This window comes from Schistocerca nitens, chromosome 2, assembly GCF_023898315.1.
Source record: "Schistocerca nitens isolate TAMUIC-IGC-003100 chromosome 2, iqSchNite1.1, whole genome shotgun sequence".
Taxonomy (NCBI): domain Eukaryota; kingdom Metazoa; phylum Arthropoda; class Insecta; order Orthoptera; family Acrididae; genus Schistocerca; species Schistocerca nitens.
The window spans coordinates 341,356,643-341,382,730 of NC_064615.1; the positions used below are offsets into that span (position 1 = coordinate 341,356,643).

General features: G+C 43.2%; 1 protein-coding gene across 1 annotated transcript in view; it reads right to left on the bottom strand.

Moving 5' to 3' along the window:
- The window catches only part of LOC126235018 (galactoside alpha-(1,2)-fucosyltransferase 2-like), a 95,294-nt gene that overhangs the window by 40,235 nt on the left and 28,971 nt on the right, over positions 1 to 26,088 (bottom strand). Inside the window, exons 3-4 of the mRNA XM_049943753.1 lie at positions 23,984 to 24,075; positions 9,095 to 9,248 (exon numbers count right to left, since the gene is read on the bottom strand). Coding sequence (XP_049799710.1) covers positions 9,095 to 9,248; positions 23,984 to 24,075 — 246 coding nt within the window. The remainder of the gene's footprint in view (positions 1 to 9,094; positions 9,249 to 23,983; positions 24,076 to 26,088) is intronic.

A 26,088-nucleotide genomic window follows, 5' to 3' on the forward strand; every position in this document is an offset into this window, starting at 1 on the left:
GATCAGCATGGAATCCAAACTGTTCGGGCATAAGGATATTGTTTTCTGTCAGGAACTGACGGAGGGGTGAAAGTATTATTAATTCCACGATTTTACTCAGGCCAGTTAGGAGAGGTATGGGGTTGTAGCTTTCGAGAAGGAGCAGGTTTTTAGTTGGTTTGGGTAGGGTGATGACCTTTGCAGTTTTCCACGCTGAGGGGAAGTATGTGAGTTTCAAGCAGGTGCTATAGACGCTTGCTAGATAGGATATTGCGGGAGGGTGAAGGTGTTTTAGGATTGGGGTGTGGACATGGTCGGGACCAGGAGCTTTGTGGTTACCCTGCCGCTTGATGAGTGCACATATTGTCAGATCGTTAACGGGTACGAATTCTGTCAGTGGGCGCGTATTTCTTATCTGAGTCACTCACCCAAAAGCTATTCTCTCCTGCCTATCGCTCACATCATCGTGGATGACGTGAGTTCGGAATCGTGACTCCAGTGATTTTTCCATTATTTCCGCCTTTTCTTGTTCGTCGTATGCAAGACCGTTCTCGCGGTGGAGTGGCTTCTTTTCTCTGGTGGGATCTTTCCATTGCCGGGTTATTTTCCAGATTTTGCGTCTGGACGAGTCTGCTTCGGCGGATCTTAGTTTCTCCTCCCAGCAGCGGCTCCTGTACTCTTGTAATCGTTGTCTCACCTGGTCATCTAGACTCCGCAGCAGGCGGCAATCGGCTGGGTCGCGGTAGCGTTGCCACAGCCTGCGCCTCCTGCGTTTGGCGACTGTGAGGTTCCAGATGTCAGGGGGCAGGTTTCTGGCGACAGGATCATTGGTCATCCTGGCGCTAGCTGCACGAACACAGGCGTGGAGGATGCCAGTGAATTTCTCAGTTGCTACGCCCACGTCACCTTCCGTCTGAAGCGGGAGAATTTCCTCCATGTGCTCTCCAACCAGGCAGGTTTATCTGTCCCAGTTTGTGATTACTTGCGTGTTTGCCATCCTCCCGGCATCGTCTTCGACACTGGCAAGATCCAGTACGACAGGACTGTGGTCGGAGTCCAGCTCGTAGTGCACTGTGGCCGCCGCATAGAGATCCAACTTTTTCGCGACAAAAATATCTTCTATATCAGAATTTGTCTCCACATTGCCGGGAATATGCGTGGTCTCATCTGGGCCGATGATGCTGAGGGTGGCGCACCCCTCGATGAACCCCCACAGACTCCTGCCACTAGCGTTCTCGGCACGGCATCCCCAGGCTCTATGTTGCCAACTCTAAGTAGTGCGTGAAGATCGGGCAAAATATCTCACGAAATAAGCACCAAATGAAAAAACTACCAAGAACGAAACTCGTCTAGTTTGAAGGGGGAAACCAGATGGCGCGTACATCTAGGATCTGTCGGCATGGAGTTTGTAACAGCATGTCACGTCATGTTTGTGAGCGCTTGACCTTTGACCCCGCCGATAAGGCGGTGCTACGTCAGCTTGGCAGCGCGCCAGCCGCGGACTTGGCGGACTTGGCGGATATCAACTGCGTTTTTTAAAATAGGAACCCCCGTTTTTTATTACATATTCGTGTAGTACGTTAAGAAATATGAATGTTTTAGTTGGACCAGTTTTTTCGCTTTGTGATAGATGGCGCTGTAATATCACAAACTTATAAGTACGTGGTATCACGTAACATTCCGCCAGTGCGGACGGTATTTGCTTCGTGATACATTACCCGTGTTAAAATGCGGAAAAGGTCGATATCGTGTTGATGTATGGCTATTGTGATCAAAATGCCCAACGGGTGTGTGCTATATATGCTGCTCGGTATCCTGGACATCATCCAAGTGTCCGGACCGTTCGCCGGATAGTTACGTTATTTAAGGAAACAGGAAGTGTTCAGCCACAGGTCAAACGTCAACCACGACCTGCAACAAATGATGATGCCCAAGTAGGTGTTTAAGCTCCTGTCGCGGCTAATCCGCGCATCAGTAGCAGACAAATTGTGCGAGAAACGGGAATCTCAAAAAGTCGGTGTGGAGAATGCTAAATCAACATCGACTGCACCCCTACCATATTTCTATGCACCAGGAATTGCATGGCGACGACTTTGAACGTCGTGTAAAGTTCTGCCACTGGGCACAAGAGAAATTACGGGACGATGACAGACTTTTTGCACGCGTTCTATTTAGCGACGAGGCGTCATTCACCAACAGCGGTAACGTAAACCGGCATAATGTGCACTACTGGGCAACGGAAAATCCACGATGGCTGCGACAAGTGGAACATCAGCGACGTTGGCGGGTTAATGTATGGTGCGGCATTATGGGAGGAGGGATAATTGGCCCCGATAATTGGCCCCCATTTAATCGATGGCAATCTAAATGGTGCAATGTATGCTGAATTCCTACGTAATGTTCTACCGATGTTGCTACAAGATGTGTCACTGCATGACAGAATGGCGATGTACTTCGAACATGATGGATGTCTTGTATATTTCATGACAGGTGGATTGGTCGTCGAAGCACACGTTCACCGGATCTGACGTCCCCGGATATCTTTCTGTGGGGAAAGTTGAAGGATATTTGCTATCGTGATCCACCGACAACGCCTAACAGCATGCCTCAACGAATTGTCAATGCATGTGCGAACATTACGGAAGGCGAACTACTCGCTGTTGAGAGGAATGTCGTTACACTTATTGCCAAATGCACTGAGGTTGAGGACATCATTTTGAGCATTTATTGCATTAATGTGGTATTTACAGGTAATCACGCTGTAACAGCATGCGTTCTCAGAAATGATAAGTTCACAAAGGTATATGTATCACACTGGAACAACCGAAATAAAATGTTCAAACGTACCTACGTTCTGTATTTTAATTTAAAAAACCTACCTGTCACCAACTGTTCGTCTAAAATTGTGAGCCATATGTTTGTGACTATTGGGCCATATGTTTGTGACTATTACAGCGCCATCTATCACAAAGCGAAAAAAGTGGTCCAACTAAAACATTCATATTTCTTTACGTTGTTGTAGTTGAGGTCTTCAGTCCTGAGACTGGTTTGATGCAGCTCTCCATGCTACTCTACCCTGTGCAAGCTTCTTCATCTCCCAGTACTTACTGCAACCTACATCCTTCTGAATCTGCTTAATATATTCATCTCCTCATTAGTCATGCGATCTACCTATCTAATATTCAGCATTCTTCTGTAGCACCACATTTCGAAAGTTTCTATTCTCTTATTGTCCAAACTATTTATCGTCCACGTTTCACTTCCATACATGGCTACACTCCATACAAATACTTTCAGAAACGACTTCCTGACACTTAAATCTATACTCGATGCTAACAAATTTCTCTTCTTCAGAAACGCTTTCCTTGCCAATGCCAATCTACATTTTATATCCTCTCTACTTCGACCATAATCAGTTATTTTGCTCCCCAAACAGCAAAACTCCGTTACTACTTTAAGTGTCTCATTTCCTAATCTAATTCCCTCAGCATCACCCTACTTAGTTAGACTACATTCCATTATCCTCGTTTTGCTTTTGTTGATGTTCATCTTATATCCTGTCCATTCCGTTCAACTGCTCTTCCAAGTCCTTTGCTGTCTCTGACAGAATTACAATGTCATCGGCGAACCTCAAAGTTTTTATTTCTTCTCCATGGATTTTAATACCTACTCCGAATTTTTCTTTTGTTTCCTTTACTGCTTGCTCAATATACAGATTGAATAACATCAGGGAGAGGCTACAACTCTGTCTCACTCCCTTCCCAACCACTGCTTCCCTTTTATGCCCTCACTTCTTATAGCTGCCATCTGGTTCCTGTACTAATTGTAAATAGCCTTTCGCTCCCTGTATTTCACCCCTGCCACCTTTAGAAATTGAAAGAGAGTATTCCAGTTAACATTGTCAAAAGCTTTCTCTAAGTCTACAAGTGCTAGAAAGGTAGGTTTGCCTTTCCTTAATCTTTCTTCTAAGATAAGTCGTAAGGTCAGTACTGCCTCACGTGTTCCAATATTTCTACGGAATCCAAACTGAACTTCCCCGAGGTCGGCTTCTACCAGTTTTTCCATTCGTCTGTAAAGAATTCGCGTTAGTATTTTGCGGCTGTGACTTATTAAATTATTAGTTCGGTAATTTTCACATCTGTCAACACCTGATTTCTTTGGGATTGGAATTATTACATTCTTCTTGAAGTCTGAGGGTATTTCGCCTGTGTCATACATCTTGCTCACCAGATGATCGAGTTTTGTCAGGACTGGCTCACCCAAGGCCGTCAGTAGTTCTAACGGAATGTTGTCTACTCCCGGGGCTTTGTTTCGACTCAGGTCTTTCAGTGCTATGTCACGCAATATCGTATCTCCCATTTCATCTTCATCTACATTCTCTTCCATTTCCATAATATTGTCCTCAAGTACATCGCCCTTGTATAGACCCTCAATATACTCCTTCCACCTTTCTGCCTACCCTTCTTTGCTTAGAACTGGGTTGCCATCTGAGCTCTTGATATTCATACAAGTGGTTCTCTTTTCTCCAAAGGTCTCTTTAATTTTCCTGTAGGCGATATCTATCTTACCCCTAGTGAGATAAGCCTCTACATCCTTACATTTGTCCTCCAGCCATCCCTGCTTAGCCATTTTGCACTTCCTGTCGATCTCATTTTTGAGACGTCTGTATTCCTTTTTGCTTGCTTCATTTACTGCATTTTTATATTTTCTCCTTTCATCGATTAAATTCAATATTTCTTCTGTTACCCAAGGATTTCTACTAGCCCTCGTCTTTTTACCTACTATATCCTCTGCTGGCTTCACTACTTTATCCCTCAGAGCTACCCACTCTTCTTCTATTGTATTTCTTTCCCCCATTCCTGTCAATTGTTCCCTTATGCTCTCGCTGAAACTCTCTATAACCTCTGGTTTAGTCAGTTTATCCAGGTCCCATCTCCTTAAATTCCCACCTTTTTGCAGTTTCTTCAGTTTAATCTACAGTTCATATCCAATAAATTGTGGTCAGAGTCCACATCTGCCCCTGGAAATGTCTTACAATATAGAACCTGGTTCCTAAATCTCTGTCTTACAATTATATAATCTATCTGATACCTACTAGTATCTCCAGGATTCTTCCATGTATACAACCTTCTTTTATGATTCTTGAACCAAGTTTTAGCTATGATTAAGTTATGCTCTGTGAAAAAGTCTACCAGAGGGCTTCCTCTTTCATTTCTTAGCTCCAATCCATATTCACCTACTACGTTTCCTTCTCTCCCTTTTCCTACTCTCGAAATCCAGTCACCCATGACTTAAATTTTCGTCTCCCTTCACTACCTGAATAATTTCTTATACCTCATCATAGATTTCATTAATTTCTTCATCATCTGCAGAGCTAGTTGGCATATAAACTTGTACTACTGTAGTAGGCGTGGACTTCGTGTCTATCTTGGCCACAATAATGCGTTCACTATACTGTTTATAGTAGATTAACCGCACTCCTATTTTTTTATTCATTATTAAACCTACTCCTGCACTACCCCTATTTGATTTTGTATTTATAACCCTGTATTCACCTGACCAAAGGACTTGTTCCTCCTGCCACCGAACTTCACTAATTCCCACTATGTCTAACTTTAACCTATTCCATTTCCATTTTTAAATTTTCTAACCTACCTGCCCGATTACGGGATCTGACATTCCACGCTCCTATCCGTAGAACGCCAGTTTTTTTTCTGCTGATAACGACTTCCTCTTGAGTAGTCCCCGCCCGGAGATCCGAATGGGGGACTACTTTACTTCCGGAATATTTTACCCAAGAAGAGGCCATCATCATTAAACCATACAGTAACGCTGCATGCCCTCGGGAAAAATTACGGCTGTAGTTTCCCCTTGCTTTCAGCCGTTCGCAGTACCAGCACAGCAAGGGCGTTTTGGTTAGTCTTACAAGGCCAGATCAGTCAATCATCGAGACTGTTGCCCCTGCAACTACTGAAAAGGCTGCTGCCCCTCTTTCTTTACGTACTACACGAGTATGTAATAAAAAATGGGGGTTCCTATTTTTTAAAAAAACGCAGTTGATATCCGTTTGACCTATGGCGGCGCCATCTAGCGGGTCAACCATAGCGCCGTCTGGTTTCCCCCTTCAAGCTAGAAAAGTTTCGTTCTTTGTAGTTTTTCCGTTTGTGGCTTATTTCGTGAGATATTTGGCCCGGTCACGATCAATGGACCACCCTGTATTTTCATTCATGACATACGCTACAGATTTTAAGTAATGACTAATGCAATATGATGGCTTAAACCATTTTAACCCTTCATCCGTTAATATGGTCCAAGATCGAAACCGGTAGATGTACCTATGGCTTTAAAATAAAAGCAGCTGTTGGTTTAAATGTGCATTTTACACATTTCTAATTTTATAGTCTGTTCATATTTGATAATCGACAGGTTAAAAGTCAAGCACACCTCTTTAATCTGAGTGTGTCAATTAAATGAGTAATGATAATACTGTCAATGCTGGAAATTGACATATTTTTTGTATATTTATGTCTACGGTAGCCTGTATCGAAATTTTGCTGATGATGAGAGAAGGAAGAAGTAAAAACGCAGCCCCATCACATAGCTTAATCATCTCGAATAGGAGCATGGGGCTCCGGTGTTAACGTCCCCATCTGATGGACGAATCACCATCAACAGTTACACATGCCCTTAGTTCATGAGACACTGTGAAGAGGTTCTGATGTTAATCCCCGGCATCGGTGCAAAGCCTGGTGGTCAGGAAGTTTATGCCGCCATCTCTCCTCCTCTTGCCTGTCAAATACTAGTGCTGAAAATTATTTTCATCACCAGGATTCAAACCGGCTACCTCTGAGGCGAGCGCCGCCAAATAGGCATGAATTAGGGCCATTGACTACGGACGTGGGCAAGGAGTGCAATATTAGTGCGTGAGTGAACTTGAAGAAGCGAGAGTGATCAGTTTCGGAACGTAGGTTTGTCGTACAGTATCATTTCGGTTCGTATAGTGAGTTGTGTGACTTTGTGTAACCAGTAGTTAAAAGTAGCTCGTGCGCATAGAGCAGAATGTGTTGGACCTCGCCATATGATCTGAGCACAGAATGTTCACGTGAGCATAGTGGGCGGTGCAGCTTCGTCCACAAGGTTGACCTAGTGCTGGAGCACAACAAGGGGTGTGGACCTCTCTGTGCCAACATACTGCTGAGCAATCTGTCGACAAGTTCGGCTTCGTCCTGTCTTGCATTGATGACCATATGCTTTTAGATGCTGCCATAGTGACTACGATCTACCAGCCTCCACTGTTCAACGGTATTGAGGGCAAACGGCGAGCTTGATAATCAAGTTATATTTCTGCACGTCAGTGACAGCAGGAGGGAATTGTAAGCCACCTGTGGACACCTCTGTTTCCCATGCCCGCACATTAATTTGTCACATCGCTCATTGAAAATATGTGGTATGCGGATGACCGGCCAGTGAACAACCATTAATTACGTGAGGATATTTTTTTAAATTTGGTGCCTCCACCTCCTCTCGGTGAGATTTGGTAAGGTGTGGGAACACCGCTTCCCCGCATGTGAGATTTACGCTACAATTTTTAAACAATTAAATTTATTGGATATTTCATGTTTTTGATTCATACCAGTAAAAATATACAAAGCGTACCTTTTCTCTGTGAATTTAGAGGTGAAAATGACAACTACGTTTAAGGTCTCGAAAAATGTTAAATAAAGTCTCTCGAAAAATGCCAAATGGCTCACTACATATCTTGGCTTTTATAAATACTTTTCACATATAAGCAAATACAAAATAATCCGTGACACCACCTTTCTTATTCTTCACTCATTCAATGGGCTTTCGTGCGCTTCCTGTATTGTAATGATTGGGCACAAGACATCCATGTGTTCTGGTTATAAAGGAAGACGATCTACACCCTTCTCGTGCTGGCTTTCCAGCCTATCGTCCGTAATGCACAGCAGCTCCTCAGCCTGACAGGCGATCATCACACGATGATCGAACCCTGACCAACAGGTGCTCGCAGGACTGCACGCAGTGTTGACCTGTATTTTTGCAGTTCCACAAACGAAGCAAAGAGATGGCATTTGGAAATATCCCGCAGAGATAGATGGACAGAAAGACTCCATCAAAATAGTATTAACCATTTTGACGGATCCCTGAAAAACTGACCTCTTATTGATCTATTATATATATTGACTGTCAGTAAACCTTTAAGTGCTTTGCAGATGAAAGACAACCTTCCTTTGAACCGTGTGATTACGTAGCTTTTCAGTCTCTTGATTTATATGACAACTAAGAGAATTCTTGTTGGTGGACCTCAGCTTAGTTTCTTACTAAAACGATTAACTTCTTGCTGGCATGTTTGTTTCGGCTTGTCAGGATGCTGCTTAACATAAGCAATGTAAAAATTTTCATGCAACTTCATGTTGAATCCGGTAACATCGGCTTTATATGTGTTGTGGAAAATCACTACTGACTCACTGACTGACACACAGTGATTTCGACCTGCGCAGCAGGACCTCGCCGAATGAAATCTGACACTTGGGAGCACCTGGTTCATACTGGGAAATCCCAACCACGCACTTGTCAAGACTTTAATTCAGTTCAGAGAGGCCATAAAGATTGTTGGGCACTTTGGCATTATCTATGTTAGGGATTAATTTTATAAAAGAAAGTGTTATCCGTTATAATAACGTATATTCTATGAATTAAAAAGTTGAAGTGAGATTTAATTGCCGCCCTCCCTCCCTTTTAAACGAGATTTGGTGAGATTTTACCGGACTCTTCCTGCCCCCACCCCCTTTTTGAGCTCACGTAATTAACGGACATCCCCCAACTGGTATGTCATACCAGTACAGCGACCACCGTTGATCCTTTGTGGACTCGTATGCAAACCACCTTGAAGGAAAGCCCCGTCAGTGTATATTGTATTCAAGCTTTCTTTGACCATTAGGTTCAGATTGCAGCGCATGGGACCATCACACCGTGTTAAACTGCCAAAGCCTCAGGCCGTGTTTCTATTCATTTCCGCGCAATGTATCTAGGTTGCGCTACAAAGTTCATTTCCATCACACGTATTTTTGGCTTTGCAAACATTTGGACTTACCTTGGAATACTTGGGACCCGCCTTGAGAGCCATTTCGCGCTTCACGTTGGACAGCGTCTCTGCTGCGGCTCGAGCAAGCTCTTCCTTATACTGGAATTCCTCCCGCAACCTCCCGGACATCTCCACTATGGTCTCCGTCAACACGATCCATTTCCTGCACAGCGACAAAAAATTGGAGGCAGAAAAAAAAATAGATAAAAAGGGCATTCACCATTTGTAAGTGCCGTAATATGCCCTGATTCCAAAGGATGGGTCAACTATAACGGCCTGTGCTAGAAAGTAGAAGAAGATTGAAACTGCTGACGAAAATTACCTCTGTAGCTACAAGTTGACGTGTCTATCCCTGGCTCCTCATGCAGCACACGTAGTCACTTGGCAGTGACGCCTGATCCTGACAATACAGCTTACCTCGTCCAACTACATTGTTGCAGGAACAGAAACTGCAAGGAAAAGTTTCTTGACCGGCCTAAAGGTGGCGCTGATATCAACGTAATTTTATTTTAAGGGTTTTGTACGCTTTGCACAGTAACGTTAGTGTGGTGTAAAAATGATCTGTAAAATACTGTTATCAATATAGTATTTCGAAAGTAACACGTTGAGCGTGTTTTACATCAAGGTAAAACTATTTTTACCTCCAGATGATTTGTTCCAGTCGATTATGTGGAATAGCGTGTCTCCATAAGATTTGTTTCCGACAATTTTTCGCTAGTAGAAATTCATCTGAAGTTGGTGAATTTGTGTAACGAGTCTGCTTCTTAGCTATCAACAGTTAGAAAACGGAACCGTATCCAAACTTGGCCTCACTTCCCTTTCAGGTGATGCAAGTGAAGATTGCACCAAAATTGTAATCAGCCGTGAAAACACAAGAGAAACTGCATACTCGTCAATAAGGTATTAGACGATCGGCAACTGAAGCTTTACGAAACAGCTGACGTGGCTGCAAGAATGGATGGATGGATGGATTTAAAATCGTTGGGCGCTAAACAGCTTGGTAATCAGCACGCCCTTGCTCAATGTCGTGGTACCGTTGTGTGAGTGGTCATTGTGGGTAAAACAAAAAGCAACCAAATCAATAGGACTTCCCATTGGTCGGTTGGTTGATTTGGGGAACGGGACCAAACAGCGAGGTCATCGATCCCATCGGATTAGAGAAGCATGGGAAAGGAAGTCGGCAGTGCCCTTTCAAGTGAACCATCCCGGCAGTTGCCTAGAGAGATTTACGGAAATCACGAAAAACCTGAATCAGGATGGCCGGACGAGCGTTTGAACCGTCGTCCTACCGAATGCGAGTCCAGTGTGCTAACCACTGTGTCACCTCGCTCGGTTGGGACTTTCCATTTCCGCAATATCTACGGTACATGTTTTAGGCGATTCAACCTGTATATATATTTATAAATTGTATATGTTAAAAATATATTACCTGTGTCTTTCCAAATGTTTATTAGAGTATCGTGCAAAAATTTGAAGTAGATCTCAAGAACTTTTCGAGATTTTTTGCTAACATTGTTTCCAGTTTATGTTAAAAAAAAATATCTGCAGCTTATGTCCGTCTGAACGTTTCTTTGCTTCATCTTATCAATACTACAGTGTAAAGACAAGTGGATGTTCAACTTTGTTACGAAGTGCCACGAAAAATTTTTGACCGATTACTTCAATTTTTCACGATATTCCAAGAAATATTCAGAGCGCTGTATCCAATACATAGTTTTAGTAAATATGCGATGTATAAAGGGGGAAAAGTTCTTAGCAAAAATCTCGAGAAGTTCTTGCCCGATTTACTTGAAAGTTTTACGTGACACGCAACGATACGTTCACACGGATTTAAGATACATATTTTAGGGTGAACCACTAAAACTTGCACCGCAAATATTGCGAAAGTGGAAAGCGCTATCGATTTGCTGTTTTCACAGAATGGATTGGTAGTCAGGGGCTCGTGCTGTTAGCCAATCAACAGACTGTAATAATATCTATAAAGCGTATTTTTTGTGCAAGCATACAATTATTTAAATGGAACGACGTCTACTGGCATTAACAAACTAAAGGTAGAGTAAATTAGAAAGTCAGTGGTATTTGTTGCAGGTGTAGAGTGCGAGTCGTTTACGAGATATATTTTGAAAAGTTCCCATATTGCCACTTGTACAATACCTGTGGTAGCACACTCTAAAGAACAACTCAAGTGCTTACATAATTTGTGTGGATTCTGACTAGTAACGAGACAAATAACCATCACATGTTATGTTTAATGTGACCACCGACAGCGACAATAAACGCTTCCAGTCTGGCATGGAACGACTGCTGCACACGTGCTAGCATTTCAGCGGAGACGTCCGAGTAGGCTGCAGCAGTACGTCGTTGCATATCATCGGGTGTAGTTGGTAAGTCTTGTAGACAGCGTCTTTCAGCTTTCACTACAGAAAAAAAGTCTACAGGCGTCATATCCGGGGAACGGACTGGGCAAGGTCCTCTGTGTCCAGTCAAACAATTTGGAAACAATTCGTAAAGAAGTGCTGTTGTATTTCGTGCACTATAGGGCGGACAACCATCATGTTAGTACCACACTTTCCTCTTAGTCTGCAGAGGAACGTCTTCCAGCATCCTTGGAAGATGGTCTGTTAGGAAGGTGCGATACTTGTGCGCGTTCAGTGTTCAGTCTATGAAAAACGGGCCTACGAGCTGATGGGTCACTATCCCACGCCACCATTTTACACCCTGTCGACGCTGACGTTGTACCTGACGAAGGTAACGGAGATTATCAACAGACCAATAGTTATCTTACGGCAGTTTACCTGGCCATGATTAGTAAATGTGGCTCGACCACTACAACCAAGATACATCATACATTTGGGGTATAGTGTCGTAATGCCCATGTGCAGAAAGAAGTTAATACGAAACTCATAATCGTTTCTATACAGCTCTTGACGAAGGGAGATGTGATAGGGATGCAACATACTATATCGATGGAGAATGCAAAGGACACTTGCCTGACTCGTTCCACTACCTCGTGCAATTGCGCGGGAGCTGACGTGCGGATAAACTGCAACAGTGGCAAGAACACTAATTTTCGCCTCGTCTGTCGTCACTTGTTTCCTTCTGTTACATTGTCTAGACGTTATACTACCACTTTCACGTAACTGGTTGAAGAGGTTGATAAACAATTGCTTAGATGATTGAGGTCTACTGGAATATCTTGGCGTATAAACCGTACAAGAACGAACTGCATTCTTTCTACAGTCCATACACCATGAGTATGTCGGCTTTTTCTGCATTGGTAAATCCCATCGTCAACTCACGACCTATTGCTAGGACTATCACACATTAACTGACTAATGCACACAAGGAACACACAAGTACATTGTAAGCAAACATAACATCATCCTACCAAGCAACTGCGCAAAAACGAGTGTCGGTGTGGAAACTTTACGCAGTACGGTATCTCGTAAACGATTCGAACTGGAATCTTGCAACAAGCAACACTGACATTCTAATTTACCCTATTTTTACTTTATTAATGTCAATAGGCATTGTTCGATTTAAAAAGTGTTGTTGTTGTTGTGGTCTTCAGTCCTGAGACTGGTTTGATGCAGCGCTCCATGCTACTCTATCCTGTGCAAGCTTCTTCATCTCCCAGTACCTACTGCAGTCTACATCCTTCTGAATCTCCTTAGTGTATTCATCTCTTGGTCTCCCTCTACGATTTTTACCCTCCACGCTGCCCGCCAATACTAAATTGGTGATCCCTCGATGTCTCAGAACATGTCCTACTAACCGATCCCTTCTTCTAGTCAAGTTGAGCCACAAGCTCCTCTTCTCCCCAATTCTGTTCAATACCTCCTTATTAGTTATGTGATCTACCCATCTAATCTTCAGCGTTCTTCTGTAGCACCACATTTCGAAAGCTTCTATTCTCTTTTTGTCCAAACTATTTATCTTCCACGTTTGACTTCCATACATGGCTAAATTCCATACAAATACTTTCAGAAACGACTTCCCGACATTTAAATCTATACTCGATGTTAACAAATTTTTCTTCTTCAGAAACGCTTTTCTTGCCATTGCCATTCTACATTTTAAATCCCCTCTACTTCGAACATCATCAGTTATTTTGCTCCCCAAATAGCAAAACTCCTTTACTACTTTAAGTGTCTCATTTCCTAATCTAATTCCCTCAGCATCATCCGACTTAATTCGACTACATTCCATATCCTCGTTTTGCTTTTGTTGATGTTCATCTTATACCCTCCTTTCAAGACACTGTCCATTCCGTTCAGCTGCTCTTCCATGTCGCCGGCCGCGGTGGTCTCGCGGTTCTAGGCGCGCAGTCCGGAACCGTGCGACTGCTACGGTCGCAGGTTCGAATCCTGCCTCGGCCATGGATGTTTGTGATGTCCTTAGGTTAGTTAGGTTTAAGTAGTTCTGAGTTCTAGGGGACTAATGACCACAGCAGTTGAGTCCCATAGTGCTCAGAGCCATTTGAACCATCTTCCATGTCCTTTGCTCTCTCTGACAGAATTACAATGTCATCGGCGAACCTCAAAGTTTTTATTTCTTCTCCATGGATTTTAATACCTACTCCGAACTTTTCTTTTGTTTCCTTCACTGCTTGCTCAATATACAGATTGAATAACATCGGGGAGAGGCTACAACCCTATCTCACTCCCTTCCCAACCACTTCCCACAAAAAATGTATGTTTGTACTAAAAATACACTTTTTAAATATTATTACAGTGTGTGTATTGGCTAACTATACGAACTCCTGACTACCAGTCCATTCTGTGAAAACTGCACATCAACGGCACTTTCCACTGCTGCAATATTTGCGGCGCAAATTGTAGGTGATTCACCCTGACGGTACAACGATGTGATAAATGTGAACCAGCTATGAAGGTCAGGAAGAGAGCTAGGCTAGGGAAACACTCATGCTGGACAGAGACAGAGAAAAAAAATTCATGGCCAACATGATGAATGAATGAAATAGAGAGGGCAAATATCATATTTGACACCACAAAAATGTTCCAGGTGTTGAACCATGTGAGGAACGGTCAAAGAAATGAGGCGTTAGTCGTTAATGACAAGGATGGAAATATGTTAACGGACAATCAAAGCATTCTGGACAGATGGAGGGAGTATTTCGAACACTTGCTGAATACTGAAGATCCTGAAAATACGTTCCCACGAGCAACAATAGCAGAAGGTGTAAAGGAAGTAGAAATTGAAGTAACTCAGCAGGATAGCAATTAAGAAACTGAATAATAATGAAGCAACAGTAGAAGATAGAATAACGGCAGGTGGTGGCTCACGTCGGTACCAATGATGTGTGTCACTCTGGATCAGAAGAGATTCTCTGGTTTCGAGCGGCTAACAGAAGTGGTAAAGGCTGTCAGTCTTGCTTGCGAGACGAAAGCAGAGCTGACAATTGGAGCATAGTCGACAGGACCGATTGCGGACCTCTGGTGCAGAGCCGAGTGGAGGGTCTGAATCAGAGGCTCAGGCGGTTCTGCGACCGTGTAGGCTGCAGGTTTAAAAAGATGGTTGGATTTCGGGTTCCGTTGAATAGGTCAGGAGTCCACTAATACGCAGGAGGCGGCTACGCGGGTAACATGGGCGTGGATTGTGCGGTTTTTTAGGTTACAGGGTCTCGGGATATCACAAAAAGGGCTTCAATCACAAAGGGTGCAGGCCGAACAGAGGAAGAACGTAGATACAGGAACCATCGGTATAACAGTTGTAAATTGTTGTAGCTGTGTCGAGAAATTACCAGAGCTCCAAGCGCTAATAGAAAGCACTGATGCTCAAATCGTTATAGCCGGAGTTAAACTCAGCCGAAATTTTTGCGAAGAACCTAACGGTGTTCCGGAAGGATAGGCTAAACACGGTCGGCGGTGGCGTGTTTGTTGCTGTCAGAAGTAGTTTAATTTGTCGCGAAATTGAAGTAGATACTTCCTGTCAGTTAGTATGGGCAGAGGTCATTGTTGGCAACCGGAATAAAATAATAATTGGATCCTTTTACCGATCTCCCAGTTCAGATGATACAACTGCTGAAAGGCTCAAAGAAAACTTGAGTTTGATTTCAAACACGTACCAGACTCAAACGACTATGATTGGTGGTGACTTTAATTTACCCTCGACATGTTGGCGAAAATACATATTTTATTCCGGAGGTACACATAAAACATCATCCGAAATTGTGCTAAACGCATTCGCTGAAAATTATTTCAAGCAGTTATTTCATGAGCCCACGCAAATAGTAAACGGTTGTGAAAACACACTTGACCTCTTTGCAACAAATAATCCTGAGTTAATAACGAGCACCAAAACGGATACAGGGATTAGTGAACACAGGGTTGACGTAGCGAGATTAACTATTGTAACCCCCAAATCCTCCAGAAATAAACGAAAAAGATACCTATTCAAAAAAGCAAATAAAAATTCACTTTACACCTTTCTGAGAGACAGTCTCCACTCGACCTGAGAGCGTCTCTTGCGTACAGTGTCTGTAAATAAACTGTCATGCACGTGTGTGTTACAAACATTTCAGACAATCTTTCGCGCCATCGGCTCACATGTCGGAGAAAAACCACATTCATTTTACGTTTGACGACAACAAGCTATAATTCAAGAGAACGTAGCTGTTTTGTACACTATGGTAAGTCCCCTTTTACCAATGGGATGCTATATCATACTAGCGGTTACGAAACAAATCGTGAGAGCCTGTCTCACCCTGTGTATGTGGGAGACTGAAATTTCGTTAAAAGATATCGCTGCAACGACAAAAAAAGAAACGCCTGTCAAGAATGATACTAGTGGTGCCCTAGTCATCTCCTCCACCCACCAGGTGGCACTGATATCAATTTGATAGGCTAAGTAATTAAATTAATAATGAGAGTCAGCCATCTGCGGCACACAGACATACACACACAGACACATACATACAGGAAACAGAGCAACCGTGCTGCAGCTGTAGAATATGCGGTTGGAGGTGACTGGATGCATTCGAGTACAGTGCTATACTTATACCGCCCGGCCAGAAAAATAGTGCATTTGCGCTAGGTGTTGGCAGCTGTACTACATTTACAAGAAATTTTAGAACACGGAACTAGAACTGATGTCGTGATCGCATGGATAGAAACTAGATAAAATCTATAAAATGACTGAAAATACGTATAAATTGAGGGAAAATATGCCGAAATACGGGGAAATTGAGGGAGTACTGGCATAGCTTCTGAATGTTGCAGAACAATTCTTGTACTTGGGAAAGAGTATACGACAGCAAGAGGAATACGGGAAAACGTTGAGATGGAAGCACTGGGAACTGGGGAAAGAGTCTTTTATTTTTCGTCGAGGCAACATTCTGCTGTATGTAATAGTGACACGCACAAGCTGACAGCTGTCTTTGATGCTTTCCTGGAAAGAAAAAGAACCATCTGCCTCTAAACTTACGTGAATATGCATTAAAGGATGACAGAGAGTGGATGGAATGATCGGTTGAGATGTAATGAGGTATGATTTAATGGTAGACTGATGATGCATTCTAGAGGTAGAGGGACATGTTGTTGCAGGTCATTTGACCATTTTTTCTTTTACTCTGTCGGGATGCATCAGTTGTGTGATATAACCTGCGTTTTACTCGCATGTGTGTGACTTCGAGCACTGCCTACTCGCGATCGCTAACAGCAAACCTCTCGCTCATCAGAAGACTTCCATCTTGTCTCGACATATTCCTTAGACGAACGAACATTTATGTGACGTACTCCATTCCCCTGCCGCATTTGGGCATAAAATCGAGTCTTCAGTTACATAACTGCGGTGATTCTAAGTTGGCGACAGGTGTATCCGAGGTACTACAATCCCCGTGTATACATCTGGTTGACAGATATCCTGTTTACGGAGTTAGTGACTGCATGACGTGTAATTTCACTTGTCAAACACCGCTGCTATGCGTTTGTCTCTTTCTTTGTAACTAACTATCATTTTATATAGGACTGATTCGAGCATAGTATAATTTCTGAACCGTGATCGGATGTGAACAGTGGGAGCTATACACCTCTGGAAAGCTATACTGTATGTATATCACAAGCAATCGATGTTTTAAGGAAGTACTTTTTCATTTTACAGTTTATCACCATAGAATATGTTAGAGAAACCTGCAAGGAGAATGTATGTCATGCTCTGGAAATATATTTCTTACATTGTTATTGTAGCCGCGTTGCATTCCATACGACTAATAAATCGGAAAGCGCAAAGATATAACATTACAGCGTATTTTAAGTGCAGAACCCTGTAGCCTTAGGAGTGCATGTGTTTGCACAAACTCCGTCCGTCTGACGCTCCATTATGCATAAAAAGCACCCGTTTCCTGTTCTTAACCGTCTGTTATATCATCACAACAGATTCATATCTACTATACACCGATAAGGGGTGCTAACCTCCTCAACATTCGCACATCTGGAGACATCTTGTCCTCTTGGATGAGTTCAGGACAGCAGTTACTGCCTCGGTCTGCACTGTTCCTACACAAAACGTGGAATGTAGCGGTCCACATCTGATCAGCTGCAGATTAAATCGGTGCCAGAGCTGCAGGGAGCATTGGTCAAAGACAATGCGAGATCTTCAGTATCTAACTTTATCCCAAGAATGCGAGAATGTCCTGTTGTAAGTAGGCTCTTTAGGTTTTTATGTTGGTAACGCCACGTAGCGCTCTAGATGAAAATCACTGACTGTGCTGTGTGCAGTCTGTGGCTGGTTTGCATTGTTGGAATATTCGCCATCGTGGCGCTGGGCAGTTGGCTGTTTAACAGCGCGTAGCGTTGCGCAGTTGGAGGTGAGCCGCCAGCAGTGGTGGATGTGGGAGAGAGATGGTGGAGTTTTGAGAGCGGATGATCTGGACGTGTGTCCATCAGAGGCAGTAAATTTGTAAGACTGGATGTCATGAACTGCTATATATATTATAACTTTTGAACACTATTAAGGTAAATACATTGTTTGTTCTCTATCAAAATCTTTCATTTGCTAACTATGCCTATCAGTAGTTAGTGCCTTCAGTAGTTAGAATCTTTTATTTAGCTGGTAGTATTGGCGCTCGCTGTATTGCAGTAGTTCGGGTAACGAAGATTTTTGTGAGGTAAGTGATTCACAAAAGGTATAGGTTATTGTTAGTCAGGGCCATTCTTTTGTAGGGATTACTGAAAGTCAGATTGCGTTGCGCTAAAAATATTGTGTGTCAGTTTAGTGTTGATCAGAATAAGTAAAGAGAGAAATTATTGATTGGCGACTCCATGTTGTCTTGTGCACAACGACCAGATAACAGGTATACTTGAAAAAAGAGACAGCATTGGTCGTATATTTTTACTATTGCAAAATCGATTTTCTGTCACTGAGTGACCATCTTCAGTGCTATATTGTACAACTTAAATTGGGATGCACTGTTGACACTATGCTTACGGCGATGTGATCGCCGTAAGCATAGTGTCAACAGTGCATCCCAATTTAAGTTGTACAATATAGCACTGAAGATGGTCACTCAGTGACAGAAAATCGATTTTGCAATAGTAAAAATATACGACCAATGCTGTCTCTTTTTTCAAGTAAAGAGAGAAATGTCTGAGTACGTTCAGTTCTGCTCAGCTGTCTGAAAATCAAATAATGTAAGAGGTTTATTAGCACAGTAATTCATTAATTTTTCTAAGGGGAAGTTTCACTGTGACTCTCACCCATGTAGCGAAAGATCGTAAATTATTCACTATGATCGAAGTGCTGGAGATATATAGGTTGCTGTCCCGTATTCTTTGGTGTATATTTTCTAGAATTAACAATGAATGAACGTACTGCACAGTCGTCTATTTACATTCGCGATGGTACTCGCAAAGCAGTGGAGGCGCTGTTTAGCGAAGATACAGAAACTGGAGAGCATGCTGCCGTGTCATTGGTCGGTATTGAAATTACGATAAAATTGCTAAAACTGATCGCACTACAAACTATGATTCTTATTAATACAGTATATCGACGGTGTCGTTTTCAATCTTAAAAGTCCACTGGTACGTTGTTGATTACCACATAGTGATTGACTGACATCGCTTGTTTGATATGGAGAAAGAGTCTTGGTGGAGGAAGCAACACCTTCCAGGGATGGCTAACACTGAAACAGTGATAGTGTGCAAGGCAGCAATATGAGGAATGCATCAAGCGGAGCACAGCGGCTACAACTATCCCGTCACTGTGAATGATGAGTTTAAATGTAGAGGTCGTCAATCGCCTTCACACACCAATTTGGAAACGCTCCACAATGCCTCAAAACTCTTCCAGTTCCCTTATGTTCTGAATGTCTTTTATTTCAGTCACCCAGTGTGTGGGTGTGTTGCGGGATCAGCAGCACCAACATGATTTACACCGTGCGATATCTAGTTTTCTGGGGATGCCAATGGACCAAAACGTGTTAATGTCAGTTTAGAATCACACACAGACATCGAAGTCGTGGCGGAAAAAATAAATAAATGTACGAAGTGTGTTGCAGCAGAAAAAGTGGTGTATCAAACAATGAAACAGGGACCCTTCCCTGCGACTGACAATCTGTGGAAGAAGTTTCTCTTACAGTACAGGCAAAGGAACTTCACACCGGTCTGTGCAAGAGATGTCGATCACTGGCTGCCTGCTCTAATGGATCAATACCTGTATATTTAATAGGATCGCCACATATGCTCAATGCCAGCATGTAGACGGTATTCGTTCTCCATATATCAAAAGAGAGAGATGTGGTAAAAATCTATCAGATGAAGTTATTGCAGCTTTTATAGTTCGTAAATGTTCTCTGTTGGATGGTACAGAATAACGATGATAGAATGTGTGGATGATAGATGTGAATGGACCCTGAGGGATGCGGTTCTGCTTCAGACTGCAGTACCTGTATGATGTTGAGGCTTCCTAATTTTCCCAATAAGAAACAGCACCGTATCTGTTCTTACCATCTTTTATACTACGTTGTGTTCCAGGAGCAGGCTTCATTTGGCACTGACATTACACATCGTACACAGATGATGGAGCTACGACAACATGTTCCCATTTCCACCGAGTGGTAAAAACACGGTCTTACAGCATTAACTCAGCTCACTCCGTTTCTACACGGGTTGCAGACTGTGGTAGATATAGCTCTCTCCAACTTCTGGGTAAAACTGATCTCTCTGTCAACTGCAGTGTGTATTACAGTTTACTGTTCCATATCAATGGTGTCTTTCCCATCCCGACCGTCCACTGGGTATGCTGATGATTACCGCACAATGATTGACTGACACCACTCGGTTGAGATGGAGGGAGTGGAGGGAGCTTTGTCGGAACACCAGATATCTGCTACTTGCCACTGTGGAGCATGGGATTAAATGTAGAGGTCATCACCTCCATACAGTTGTTTGGTAGCGTTCCTCAATGCTACAGACTGGTCCTATTTCAATATGCTGCGATGTCCACCACATATTTTTATTTTCTTTTACACCAATAAGATGACAACACCTCTTTTTATTTGTACCATGCCACAGGTGTCAACACTAGAACAGTAATCATGTACATTAATGCAAAATGAAGGAACAATGCTTTTCGAAATGGAGCATCGAGACATCCGCTACCCTGTCCATGGGAAAGATGAGATTAACTGTATATGTCATCACCTTCGAATAGCTGTTGGAAGCGCTCTACAATACGGCAAACTCTTCCAGTTTCCATATGTTGCGATGTGTTCCACATTTTTTGTCAATGAGAAACATCGCCTCTGTGTTTTATTTCTACCAGGCTATGTTGGGGTAACTGTACAGTTTATGCCATGCGATGTTCAGGTTTCTGTCAGAGCCAGACGATCGATACGTGTTATTGTTGGTTTGGCAGCAGCTGATAGGGATCTCTAAGTCATGGTAGAAAAAACAGTGTGTATGGCTGTGTACACTTATTGGGTGTATGACAACCGATAAAACAATGTATTAAACTGTTTATGAAGGAACAATACAGGAACCCTCTCGTGTGATGGATATGGTCATTCTACAGTAAAGGTAATGAAACATTACACCGGTCTGTTGAAGCGACTTCGATCATGACCAAGATCCAGAGGCGAGATATGAGAGTGGCACGAATATGATTCACCAGTGGCTGTAATCATTAAAATACGTCTCTACAGGATCAGACGCAAGTATGTAGTAGAATGGATAGACTTGATTCCAAATCGCCGACAGCATTTCTACCTGAAAGCGTCACACTATCAGAGAGACTCGTGTGTGTGCCTGTAGACTCAAGACCGTATTTATGCAGGGTGGCGGTAACATAGTTGCTACGATCGTATTTCTAAGAGCGCAGTTCTCACGGAAAATGTATGGTGTGGGCTGTAGAATCTCTTTGCAGTCAGCTTCAAATGTCGGTTCTCAATAGTATTCCTCGAAAATAACCACGGTATTCCCTCCGTGTTTCCCGATTTGACCTACCTGGTGAGTGCAATCCGACTACCGAAAAAAAAAAAAAAAAAAAAAATTCCCACCATGATCAATTTAATTACTTAGCCTATCAAATTGACGTCGATGACATGCCACGTGGTGAGTGAAGGAGATGGCGAGGGCGCCACGGTATGATTCTTGACAGGTGTTCCTTTTTTTCGTTGCAGCAATATCTTTTAACGAAGTTTCAGTCTCCCACCTACACAGAGTGAGACAGGGTCTCACGATTTGTTCCGTAAAGTCTAGTGAGATATAGCATTGCATTGGTAAAATGGGACCTGTCATAGCGTACAAAACAGCTATGTTCTCTTGAATTATAGCTTGTTGTTGTCAAACGTAAAGTGAATGTGTTTTCTTCTGACATCTGAGCCAATGGCATGAAACATTGAAATGTTTGTAATACACACGTGCATGACAGTTTATTTACAGACATTGAACGCGAGAGATGCTCTCAGGTCGTGTAATTTGTACAACAAGCTGAAATAAATAGCTTAATATAGATTATTTTTTTCTTTGGAGTTTAAATTCTAGCTTTTTTTTAGTCCGATGACGGTTTCGAGATAACGAGAACATCGGTGATCGGTAATTTTCGCAGAGAAACAGTCGAAGTTTTTTCCTGATTTTACACATGGTGGACATGTCTCTGCTGATCATTTGTGATTGGTAGCAGTGCACTTCGTTGGACGTCAAAAAATAATTGTATGCTACAGTCGAACGTAAAAACTATACCGATTTTGCTCATAAAACTAAAAGAAAATGGACTTCCCCTATTTTCGTGGAAGGAGGACATTTATTATCGTTGCGATTGTGTTTCCTTTTTTTAACAGTTGCTTCATTATAGGAGTCACATTGACATTAAAAAGTCCTGTGCAGGATCGCGGGCTACTGCGGACGAGTTCCGTAAGAGATCACAGCTCTCCCTTTAGACAAACAACCCTCGGTCAGGCTATTACTAATTTATCACAGTTTCGTTCTGAGGGATGCCAGCATCATGCTTTGTACTGAAGGCACTGCAGTGTGAGGCTGTGCTTGCTTTAGGTGGAAGTTCCTGTTTCACAAGCAGCCGACTTTTCAAAAAGCCATCTAGAGCGTTCTCTGGATGGGCGGGATTGTGCTGTAAATTTCCGTTTTGTGTTGTTTAGTACCGTCGCCTCAAGGCATGCCGCGCATCACGAGTGACCACAGAGGGCCTGGTGAGCCCTGCGGCTGTAGAGGGGTCGGCAGATGAGCTGCAGAAAAATAGCAAAGGGCAGGCAGCAGTGGAGGGAGACGCTCTGCAGAGCATCTGGTCGTTTGAAGAAGCATGTGTCCTCCCCGTAGGTGGATGAATGTAGGAAGTGGGGAGGGGGGGAGAGGGAGGCATGAGGGGAGGTGAGAGGGCCTCGATTTTCGGCAGTTTGTAATTGTACATCGAGGAGAACGCAGGTTCAACTACCCCCACCCCAATGCAGTATATTAGGACGACGATTTTCCCCAGCCCATGTGCTGCATTACAACCCGTTCATTATGAGTGTTGGTTTTTTTTTTTTTCACGACATTTTCGAAGTGTAATTAGAACAGTGACACATTTTTTCCATCAGTTGTGATAGCGTGTATTGGCTTAGATTAGCTGGGCTGTAGGGTGGTTTAAACTCCTCTCTGACCAACACCAGTATCTCGTCAGTGGAACTTATTTCCCACCAAAAAGAATATAGATAGTAACTTACACTCCTGCCTTTTTCCTACCAACTTGTAGGTGTATGGTAAAGTTTGAGTGTGTCTGTCACTACTTTCGAGTGGTATTGCGAAGTTTTTTCCCAGCAGGATAACACCAGTTGTATGGCGTCATCAGTTTTTGAGTTGTATTGCGATTATATACCGTCCTTGTGTAGCGCTGTACATATGGTTGTGTAATTAGGCCGAATCTTTATGATAATTACGTAATTAGGACCAATCTTTGCGTCAGTTCCCGACCAAAATAAATAACTAACCTAACCTTCCTCTCCGGCATCTGGACAATTTTCTTGTGTTGAGGGGTGCACTTGGGCTTTCCATCTGGTAGAATCAGGGTTCGAGTCCCGGAAGGGGCACTGCCACTGCTTATTTCCCGCTAATTCCTGGGTGAGGGTGGGGTAGGATGACGGCACAGCCCTGGGACAAAGAATTTCGCACCACAATTCGGAATGCCAGCAAAAAATCGAAATTTCCGCAAAAATTCGAAATTTCCACCAGTAGGGTAGATTGGGGGAGGGGGAGGGTGAAGAGGGGGGAGGGGGCTGGGGCCCAAGTACAGGCTGCGTAAAACACGTGACGTCATCTGGGGGCGAAGGTGGGCATGGTCTGGGGCGGGGATGAAGATGGCTAATCCATTTTTCTGACAGAATCACTTTGAGTGAGTTACTCTGTGTGTCACTTGTGATACGCGAACTGTACATACGCATATGCTCACCTGAGAACGACTGGTTGGCTGTGTCTGGCCGCCCATGAGACGTATCGCTTCACAGGGTACAGTTGAGCATCAGAGGCTGAGTGGCGAAGCACCTACAACAAGCACACAGCTCAGAGTAAACACGATATTCGATTTACAGTATGTTGTTTAAAATGAGCAACTGAAACACTTTAAAATGTTACTCTAAAATTTATGGCGTAAAACTAAAAACTTCCTGGGCTCAATGTCCAAATAATAAACCTCGCAAAGTCCGTCCCATTAAACAGCACCTCTAACTAGCCATTGGCTTCATGCCCTGCTTGAGCACTCTCCCTACTTAGAGCGTGCACGCGAAACTCGCTTAGAAAACTGGAAAGTGAGTGAGCAGAGTTCCACGCTTGTTCCAAGAAACGTACTTCTTCGCTCTCAATTTAAAAAAAAAAATTCTATAAATCAGAAAAATCGCTAGTAATCGACATCAGAAACAGCCTCAACTCCAAGGGCTATATCAATAAGAGGTGCCGCTTTGCTCTTGGATCCCATGGACTACCAACAATCCCCTCAACTGTTTAAAGATTCTGACCTGTCAGCCTCACAGCCTCATTAGTGGAATGCAAGAACTCTCATTGGTCATTCTTTCTTTCACTAATGTCACTGCTCTAGGATGACCGAACAAGGTGGAGCAGTGCTCAGCGTATTGAATTCATATTCAGGAGGACGACTGTTGAAATCTGTGTCCAAACCTCCAGATTTAGATTTTCCATGATTTACGAATGTCGTTTTAGGCAAATTGTTCCTTCAAAAAGGGCACAGCTGATACGGTTTCGTAATCCGAACCTCTACTCTGCCTATAATCATCCCATTGTCAAAGGGACATTAAATTCTAATCTTCCTTCCTCTGGACATTATGGCTTCCTATTACCATTTTTCACAATTTTATTTCGAACAGTTGGTGGAAAGCAGTCAGTCTTGAGAAAGTCACCAGCTATTAAGTGAGCATAGTAGCCTCCAAATGCAACCAACTTTAGATGGTTCTAGAGCGATCTGCTTGTTAGCTCCACATTAGTCAAAGACGCCTTCCACCAAGTATCAGATGCTGCGTCTTTCGTCCCTAACAGCCCAGAGAACGATGACACAAACTATGTAAGCACATGTACAGTGTGCATAAAAATATCACTTGTTTGGAACCCTGTAGTTATGTTCCATTGCTATGCACAAGTTTGAAATTAGATTCAAAGGGGCCTACAGCCTGAAACGAACCAAGCTGTTTGGCTAGTCTCTTTCCGTTCTTCTTCACCTTCAGTTACGCTATAAGGTGGCGTTATAATTCTGCCTCTTAACGTACTATTTTAAAAACGTAGTCATAAGAAAACAGCTTGATTTCAATGCTTGATGTCGCCATTCAGACCTCCATCGCAGAGGGGTCAAAAGAAACGGTGAGATGTGGGTAACAGGGGTGTCATGACCTTACCATCGTGTGAGACGTTTACGATGGCATTGGGCATAATTGTGATGAAATCTGGAGCCAATGTGACGTCATTAAGGTTCAAAAATGGTTCAAATGGCTCTGAGCACTATGGGACTCAACTGCTGTGGTCATCAGTCCCCTAGAACTTAGAACTACTTAAACCTAACCAACCTAAGGACATCACACACAGCCATGCCCGAGACAGGATTCGAACCTGCGACCGTAGCAGTCGCACGGTTCCGGACTGCGCGCCTAGAAACGCGAGACCACCGCGGCCGGCCCACGTCATTAAGGCACCTTACACCTCACTTGTACTTCTGAGCTGCCGTCTCTTTTTTACACGTGTCAACATCTTGCTGTTTGAACTGTCAGTGAGCCCGAGTGTGACGAAGTAGGGCGCCATGCCTTTGCACCGTTACAGAGGCAGTTTCTAGGCACATTTGAGCCAAAATTCATAGCAGATTAAGACCGTGAACCGAATGAAGATTCTGACCTGCTGCTGGATTAAAACTGTGAACCACACTGGCGCTAAAACCCCAATACCCGCTGAACTCCCACTATCTGAGCTAACAAGGCAGCTATTCTGGCAGTACCTTTCTGTTACTTTCCATGTCCAGAACACAGTTTTAATCTGCCAAGAAGTGTGAAGTACACTATT